At 46.5% G+C, this 9,800-nt stretch overlaps 1 protein-coding gene across 1 annotated transcript; it reads left to right on the forward strand.

Moving 5' to 3' along the window:
* Positions 1 to 5,259: 5,259 nt before the first annotated feature.
* On the forward strand, positions 5,260 to 9,454 carry MAGEL2 (MAGE family member L2). Its single transcript, XM_025437941.3, has one exon. It carries the CDS (start codon positions 5,431 to 5,433, stop codon positions 8,989 to 8,991), a length of 3,561 nt encoding a protein of 1,186 aa, XP_025293726.3. The 5' UTR covers positions 5,260 to 5,430; the 3' UTR covers positions 8,992 to 9,454.
* Positions 9,455 to 9,800: the final 346 nt, after the last annotated feature.

Consider the following 9,800-nt stretch of genomic DNA (forward strand, 5'->3'; position numbering starts at 1 on the left):
CTATGGAGAACAAACTGATAGTTACCAGACTGGAAGTGGCAGGGGGATGAGCGAAACAGGTAAAGGGAATTAAGGAGTGCACTTGTCCTGATGAGCAGTGGGTGATGTATGGAATTGTTGAATTACTACACTGTACATCTGAAACTAATATAACATTGTAAGTTAACTGTACTAGAATTAAAAGTTTAAAAAGATAAGCAAAGAGACAGAGACACAGGCAGAGGGAGAAGCAGGCTCCCTACAAGGATCCCAATGTGGGACTCGATCTCAGATAGCAGGATCACACCATGAGCCGAAAGCAGACGCTCAATTGCTGAGCCACCCAGCCACCCCTCTAAAAAGACTTTTAAAAGAATTGTCAAAGCAGGTTTTTTTTTAGATTAACCCCAAATTATGAATATCCCAAAGGTCAACAAGTAATAGATTAACAGGTGCAATGAAGTAAAATGGAATTCTAGTCAGCATTAAAACATGACAAACTTCCTATGCATCCAAAAATATGTTTATATCTTTTTAAAAAACTGTTGAATCTCTGCAAAAAAAATAATACACACCATACTTATTCCACTTATATGAAATTTGAGAATAGGCAAAACTGATATAAGGCAAGAGAAATCAGAAAGTTGTTGCCTTTAGACATAAAGGAATTGTCTGAGAAAAGACATGCTGGATCTTTATTTGATAAAGAAAATGTTCTTTACTTTGTTTTGAGAGATGGCTACTTCATGACAAAGCTCACTAATCAGAATACTGTAGACCTATGCATTTCATTTTATGTTAATTATATCTAAAGCTAAAAAATTTTGGAAAAAATATTTTGGCAACACTGGTCTAATGGTTAGGAATATTGGCTTTAGGAAATTAATAGATTAGGCTCTAATTCCAGATTCGGCAATACATTGCCAAATCTGTGACAAGTTAATTTCCATCCTAAGCCTCAATTTCTTGATGTGTAAAGTGAGGCCAAACACTTGTGGATTTTGTGAGGAATGTACAGTGTATACTTTTAGAATACTATTTGACCACACTTAAGCATTCAATAAATAATAGTTATACTATTTTAATAAATTCCGTGCAATTTTTATTTCAAATGCCTTACATATCTGATACATCCTGGTTTTTTGTTTTCGTTTTTGTTTTTGCTTTTATTTTTTTTAAGACGAGCCCCCAAATCTTTATGCTCTTGCTGGAAAAGTATTTTTTATTAAATTGGAACAAGCATAAGCATTGGAAGCTTGTCTTATTTTTTTTTTAAGTTTATGTGCAGGTTTTTTTAAATTTATTTTTTATTGGTGTTCAATTTGCCAACATATAGAATAACACCCAGTTCTCATCCCATCAAGTGCCCATCTCAGTGCCTGTCACCCAGTCACCCCCACCCCCCGCCCACCTCCCCTTCCACCACCCCTAGTTCGTTTCCCAGAGTTAGGAGTCTTTCATGTTCTGTCTCTCTTTCTGATATTTCCCACTCATTTTTTCTCCTTTCCCCTTTATTCCCTTTCACTATTTTTTATATTCCCTCAGTCTGTCTGAGTATACTCAGACATGGAGAATACTCATGAATCTCTCCCACAGCTTTGTTTTATTTTATTTGTATTACTACTGCCAGCATTACACCTCCATCTGCCCACAGTTCAGGCATAAGTGACTCCTCAGTTATTTGCATCAAATACGACCAGTATTAATTTTAAACAATGCAAACAGTAACACTTTATTGTACTGAAAATACAATGTCAATATCTTTATGTGTCAATAATATTTGGTGTCAGATATTCCTCTGTAGCATTGCTCATATCAGTGTTGGGCACATACTTAATTCTTAATAAAAGTCATTTCATAAATAAATAATTTTAGACTTTTTGAAAATCATAACAAATTATTTTGCCCACTCAGAAATATTTACACTATGTCTAACAACTATTTAGGAGTGAAAAATATGTACTTCTCCTAATTTCACAGTTTTATTTTTTTAATGGCTATTCAGGCTGAACGGGCATGTAAAAGTGAACAGGGTATATAAGAGTGAACAAAACAAGGTTCCAATCTGCATGGAGGCTCTGGTGTTGAATCAGAGAGTAAAGAAATATATGAAATTTTAAGGCAGCCTGGGTGGCTCAGCTTTTTAGAGCTGCCTTCAGCCCAGGGCCTGATCCTGGAAACCCAGGATCGAGTCTCACGTTGGGCTCCCTGCATGGAGCCTGCTTCTCCCTCTGCCTGTGTCTCTGCCTCTCTCTTTCTCTGTGTCTCTCATTAATAAATAAACGGATTCTTTTAAAAATTTTTTAGTATACCTGACCCAATGATTTTCCTACTTCTATTTGTCTATCCTCAGTTCTCCTTCCCCCAATTTTTTAATTACTTGTGTTATCCTTTTGTTATATACTTATGGAAATACTGCAAGTCTTTTATATTAGAAGACAGACATCTACATCCCATGGATTTTTGGTATATATTTGCCTTTTGCTTTCTCCTCACCTTGAGTTTTTAAGCTGTTTCATAGAGATGCAAGGAAAGGAAATTTTGATAAGACTTGGTTCAGAGGCATAAAAGTGGAAAAGCGTACACACAGAAGGTAGGGCTTCAGAAAGCTCAAAGATCCCATAAAGAGAAGGCAGATTTTGAGAGACTGATTTAAAGCATGTAGTCCAAATTTCCCACTGTACTCAGCACAGTTTTGGGTTTTACTGTTATTAAAGCAGTCAATCTTTACAAGGTAGTTGTATATTCCTTGGTTTCTCAGGTGTATTGGATGTTGGGAGGAGGTAATGTGTAGGTGTAAGTAGCTAGGTTTTCAAGTGGTGTGGATCTGAGAGTACTGATTATCTAAAATAGGCAGATTTCCCAAGGAAGCATAAACCTATTTCATCTATCATTATTAGTCCCACCAGAATAGCTAAATACTTCTACCCACATTTTTCTCTACCAAACAATGTTACCAAGGAAACACAGATGCAAATGTAAAACTTGACTACTTTCCATTCCAAATGACACTAATTTTTTAATTCCTGATACTTTCTTTTTGTTTCTGTATCACTTTTGGACATAAACTGAGCATCCTTATATATAACGAACTTAGTAGGAGTTCACATTGGGTGGCAATGAATAGTGTTGCCACACAAAATCAGTGAGGACAGTTGAGACCTACTAGTAGCCATTTACTGGGTAGGATGACTCACAGCATGGTGAACTGAAGGTTAAATCTTCCATAATACTGAAAAAGAAAGGATAAGTAAAATAATCTCTCAGAAAACTATACATTTTAATTAGAGAAGAAGCAACTATATTTTATTGAGGGTAGAAATGTCATAGGCTGAAAAATGAACTCAATTTCCCAAAGCCATCCATAGCCAGTAACTGTCATGTGTCAGGACTGGTGATAGAGGAACACCAAGGTTATATGTCTAGAGTCAGTCCCTCTAAAGTGGTTCCAAACCCCTACCAAAATAAGAAGTCTTATGTGGACTATTAATGCATAAGAGGGACTTGGAAGCCATGAAGCATGGGGATATCCATTCTGTAGAAGTAGCTTTGTGGGTATATATGGGAGTGACATATTACGCACAATGAAAAAGATGCTTGTCTTTGAAAAGGAAGATGTTCCTAGGGACAATAAAACTGAATCTGCAGGATACCTGGGTGGCTCAGGGGTTGGGCATCTGCCTTTGGCTCAGGGGTGATCCTGGAGATCCGGGACCGAGTCCCATGTCAGGTTCCCTGCATGGAGTCTGCTTCTCCCCCCTGCCTGTGTCTCTGACTCTCTCTCTGTCTCTCTCATGAATAAATAAATAAAATCTTTTTAAAAAAAACAAAACACAAACACTGATTCTGAATTTCTTCAGTTGCCAGAAAATAAAACATTGAAACCTCACTCTGAAATTATTCCTTCATTATTTGGTGCAATAATAACCTTGTGAGTGTGTTTATGTCCTGATTGAAATTAATAAATTAACAAATTTGAGGAACATCAACTAAGGGTGCCTCAAGAGGAGTAGGGTATGGCCTTCATCATTCTCTTCTGCCCCCTTGTGGTATCTTTCATGGTATCTTTCTGGACTTGCCCTAGGTGAAAGCCATCTGCTTTAAACTAAACATTCTTGCTATTTAGTATTTTGGATATTTTTAGGAAACCAACCAACTAGAACTGAGACTGTCACTTCCTGTCAATGGGAAGTAGTATAGTAGTATACTATAGTATATATCCAATAATATTGATGTCTTCTGTTTTATCTGTAAATATATCTAATTTTTAAACTGATTTTGTTCATGAGTAGATTTCCCTGAAATTTTGTACTTTATTCTTCATCCATTTTTCCTATATATTAATCTTATATCTATTTATTCACTCATGTTATTGTTTTCTAGTGCATTTTTTGCTTTCTTTTTTATGATTTCTTTCTTGCTCTGTAACTGATAAATAGCACTAAGGAACCCACCATGTTCTTTTGTCCCAGCCATTCCACAGGAAATTTTCCTGGTACTAAAATTGATGTCTTCTATTGATGTCTGCAGTAATTGAATTCCTATGATTTCTTTCTGTAGTCTTTACGATTCCTCTTCTCTGCTTGTGTCTAAAAATGTCTGTATTCTTCAAGACATAGCTCAGGCGTGTCACTCTAAACACTTCTCTTGCAACTGCATTCACTCCTACAGTTCAGAAGTACCTTAACTCCCATTTCAGTTTTCTTTTGAATCCGAAGCCATCATACAAGATGGTCTATAGAGCATCTCTCCTTAGCAGTCCCACAGCACTGCAAATGTCCATGTCCCAATCAATACTCATGAATCTCTCTTCCTACATGCTTCCTACTGTGTCCCTAAAAGAATTAACTACACCAGCAATTCCCCACTTTCCCAGGACAGACTTATATGTGTTCTCCATCTCTTTTGCATTAAATTATAATAGCTACCCATTATGATTCCTGAATCTCTCATATACATATATGCATTTATTTTATCCTCTGGCTCCGATTTTGCTGTATCTGAGCTCAAACCACACCATCTCCCCCCTCATGGATGCCTTCCATGTTACCAGTGGTCTGTTCCTACTCTATACTGCAGTACAGTGATTTCTAAAACATAGGTCTGTTCCTGTCACTCCTCTGTGAAAACTCATCCATGGTAAGTCTCACCAGGCTGCATTAGGGGACTGGACAGAGTGAGAAGGGATCTTGTGTCAGCCAGGATTTCTGGTAGACGCCCCTCTGCACTATCCACTTGTGGTGGTCGGGGGCGGGGAAGGGGCGGGATTGAGCCCCCTTCCCCCCTCCTCCTTACTGCGGAAAGCTGCAGAGCTAAGGGCACTTACTTCCTATTCACCAGTCAGCAGGGAGGGATCCTCTGATCAGCCACGTAGGCATTCTCTTCTCTCTGGAGGAAAAGGCCCAGCAGCTGTCGGAGGAAAAGGCCCACCAGCTGTCAGAGCAAAGGGACATGTCGCAGCTAAGTAAGAATTTGGGTGATTCGAGTCCCCCGGCCGAGGCCCCTAAGCCTCCGGTCTATAGCCGCCCTACGGTTCTGATGCGGGCTCCGCCCGCCTCCTCTCGGGCTCCACCAGTCCCTTGGGATCCACCTCCGATTGATTTGCAGGCTTCACTGGCCGCTTGGCAGGCACCTCAGCCTGCTTGGGAGGCCCCACAGGGCCAGCCGCCTACCCCAGTGGCTCCGATAGCCCAACCTCCAGCCCTTGGGGGCCCGATGGTCCAGGCTCCCCCTCTGGGAGGCCCGATGGGCAAGCCTCCGACTCCCGGAGTCCTGATGATCCATCCTCCCCCTCCCGGAGCCCCGATAGCCCAGCCTCCGACTCCGGGAGTCCTGATGATGCATCCTTCAGCTCCCGGAGCCCCGATGGCCCATCCTCCCCCTCCGGGGACACCGATGGCCCACCCTCCCCCTCCGGGGACCCCGCTGGCCCACCCTCCCCCTCCGGGGACCCCGATGGCCCATCCTCCCCCTCCGGGGACCCCGATGGTGCATCCTCCCCCTCCGGGGACACCGATGGCGCATCCTCCCCCTCCGGGGACACCGATGGCTCACCCTCCCCCTCCGGGGACACCGATGGCCCATCCTCCCCCTCCGGGGACCCCGATGGCCCAGCCTCCGACTCCGGGAGTCCTGATGGCCCAGCCTCTGACTCCGGGAGTCCTGATGGTCCAGCCTCCTGCTCCGGGAGCCCCGATGGCCCAGCCTCCGCCCCCAGGAGCCCTGATGACCCAGCCTCCGCCTCCGGGAGCCCCGATGGCCAAGCCTCCTGGTCCCGGAGTCCTGATGATTCATCCTCCAGGTTCGAGAGCTCCGATTACCCAGCCTGCAGCTTCAGGAGCCCCGATGGCGCAGCCAGCGGCCCCACCTGCTCAGCCTCTGGCTTCTTGGGCCCCACAGGCTCAGCCTCTGATTCTGCAAATCCAGTCTCAGGTTATAAGGGCTCCTCCGCAGGTTCCCCAGGGCCCGCAGGCCCCGCCGGCGCAGCTGGCCACACCCCCGGGTTGGCAGGCCACCTCGCCAGGATGGCAAGCCCCGCCACAAGGCTGGCAAGCCACGCCTCTGGCTTGGCAGGCCACGCAGGTCACCTGGCAGGCTCCGACCATTGCCTGGCAGGCACCTCCACCCGTGCGCCAGGGCCCACCACCCATCCGCCCGGGCCCACCACCCATCCGACCTGGTCCTCCGCCGGTGCGCCAGGCCCCGCCCCCGATACGTCAGGCACCGCCGCTGATCCGCCAGGCACCGCCGCCCATCCGGCCTGCCCCACAGGTCCTGGCCACCCCACCGCCACTCTGGCAGGCTCTGCCACCCCCGCCACCGTTGCGGCAGGCACCGCAGGCTAGGCTGCCCACCCCGCAGGTGCGGGCAGCTCCACAGGTGCGGGCGGCACCGCAGGTGCCCACTTCTCCAGCAGCAACACAGGTGCCCACGGCGCCCCCCGCGGGCCCGCAGGCACCCCAGGCTGTGCTGTCGGCCCCCCTGTCTGCTCCACAGGCTGTGCACTGCCCTCCCATCATCTGGCAGGCCCCCAAAGGCCAAGCCCCAGTGCCACACGAGCTGCCGACATCGATGGAATTCCAGGAGGTGCAGCAAGCCCAGGCTCTTGCCTGGCAGGCTTCCAAGGCCCCTGGGCAGTTCTGGCAGCCAGTGCCCACCCAGGAGGCCCAGAGGCAGGGCCCACCAGTGGTTCAGCTGGAGCAGCCCTTTCAGGGGGTCCCGGCCTCCCAAAAGGCCCTGCAAATCCAGCTACCCACCCAGCAGGCCCAGCCCACGGGCCCGCAAGCAGAGCTGCCCACCTTGCAACTCCAGCCCTCCTGGCAAGGCCCCCCAGCAGCCTTGCAGGGCCAGCCCGGAGCTCCCTTAGCGGCAGCAAATTTTCCCATGGGCTCCGCTAAATCACTGATGACTCCATCGGGAGAATCCAGGGCCTCCTCAATAGAACGCAGGACCTCTTCAAAGGAACGCAGGACCTCTTCAAAGGAACGTAGGGCTCCTTCGAAGGATCGCATGATCTTTGCTGCCACTTTTTGTGCTCCAAAGGCAGTGTCAGCTGCACGAGCACACCTGCCAACTGCCTGGAAAAACTTGCCTGCCACTTCGGAGACCTTCACTGCCACTTCAAGGGTCTTTCCAACTACCTCCCGGTTCCAGCCTGCCTCTTCTAATGCCTTTCAGGGCCCATCTGCGCCCTCAGAGACCCCAAAGTCACTGCCACTTGCTCTGCAGGATCCATTTGCCTGCATGGAGGCCCTGCCTGCAGTTCCATGGGTTCCACAACCCAGTGTGAATGCTTCAAAAGCATCCCAGGCAGTGCCTACCATCCTGATGGCTACGGCAGCTGCCCCCAAGGCAATGGCCACTACTCAAGAGGCCTCGAAGACCCCTGCTGAGCCTCCCCGTCGCTCTGGAAAAGCCACTCGGAAGAAGAAACATCTGAATACTGAAGAGGACAGCAGTGGCCAAATGCTGCCCCTGCGTGACTGGCAGGCACCAAGACCCTGGGAAAATCTGAACTTGAATGACTGGGAGGTTGAAAACTCTATCCAGGTCCTTGGTGACTGGGAGGGCCCGAGTACCTCCCGTGGCCTGAGTGGCTGGGAGGGCCCGAGCACCTCCCGCATCCTGAGTGGCTGGGAAGGACCCAGCACAACTTGGGCTCTGAGTGCCTGGGAGGGCCCAAGCACTTCCAGGGCCCTGGGTCTCTGGGAAAGCCCAGGTAGCCCTCAGCCCCTGATTATCTCTGAGTTCACCAATCTCTCTCAGGGATTTGGTGTCACCCAGAATGACCCCAAGTTGGAGACTCAGCCATTGTCTCCCTTGGATGAGAGAGCAAATGCATTGGTGCAGTTCCTCTTGGTCAAGGACCAAGCCAAGGTGCCCATTAAGCGCTCAGAGATGGTGAAATTCATCATCCGTGAATATAAAGATGAGTGCTTGGATATCATCAATCGTGCCAACAATAAGCTGGAGTGTGTCTTTGGTTATCAATTGAAAGAAATTGATCCTGAAAACCACTCTTATATTATCATCAACAAGCTGGGACACCATAGGGGTGAACCAGTGGCATCCTATTTAGACAGGCCCAAGTTAGGTCTCCTGATGGTGGTCCTGAGTCTCATTTTTATGAAAGGCAATTGTGTCAGGGAGGACATGATCTTTAGTTTTCTGTACAGGCTTGGGTTGGATGTCCGAGAGACACATGCTCTTTTCGGAAATACAAAGAAACTCATCACTGAAGTATTTGTAAGGCAGAAGTACCTAGAGTACAGACGAATCCCCTATACTGAGCCAGCAGAATATGAATTCCTCTGGGGCCCCCGAGCATTCCTAGAAACCAGCAAGATGCTTGTTTTGAGGTTTTTGGCCAAGCTCCATAAGAGAGATCCACGGTGCTGGCCTTTGCAGTACTTTGAAGCGCTGGCAGAGTGTGAGGCTGAAGATTTGGATGAGGATGAGCCTGGATCCGGTGATAATGCCGGTGACCCCACCAGCAGTTCCCCTCCCCGCTAATGTGGTTCCTTCTGCAGATATCTCATTCCTTTGGGTTCCTGGCCAGAGGCCACTGACAGGGTGGGGTGGGGGGGGCCTTTTGTTTCTGGTGTTTATGTTCCGGTTCTATGTGTGTAAGTTTGGATTTCAATTTGGATCAACTTGGTATCTGCCAAAGCTTTGTACATTTTCATGTGGTGTTGATTTCAATTGGCTACTGTTCTATTTGGTATTTTGGCATCTGTATTTTTAAGTGAGATCTGTGATTCTCTGTTTTGTGTTATAATTGTTATGTTTTGGTATCAGAGTTGTGCTGGCTTTGTGAAATGAATTGAGAAGCTATCCATCTCATTCTGGTACAGATTATGTAGTATTGAAATAGTCTGTTCTTTGAACATTAAAATGACTCATCAGTAAAAGCTGTCTGCAGAAAAATAAATATCTATATCTATATATATAAATATACTTTCAGCATAACATGAAAGTGTTTGTCTTTATTCTCATTTTTACTCTAGATGACTAGGAGCCAAGTTTTACCATATTCTCTAAATAGACTTAAACATCAAGATTACTACCAGTGATAGTAGAAACCACAGTAATGAGCCTTTCCCAAGGACAGTCCTATATTCATCATAATGATGCAATGATTGTGAAGATGTCCTTAATTTAAAAGTAAAACTTCACAAGTCAGGGAGGCTGAATCAGAAAGAACCTGTATACCTCATCTTATTTAATCCTCACAATAGTGCTTCAAAGTGGGGATTATTATTCCCATTTTGTAGATGAGTGTGTAAGACCTCCACAGATTAATTGAATGGCACAGATTATTA

The sequence above is a fragment of the Canis lupus genome, chromosome 3 (assembly GCF_003254725.2).
Source record: "Canis lupus dingo isolate Sandy chromosome 3, ASM325472v2, whole genome shotgun sequence".
NCBI classification, from domain to species: Eukaryota; Metazoa; Chordata; class Mammalia; order Carnivora; family Canidae; genus Canis; species Canis lupus.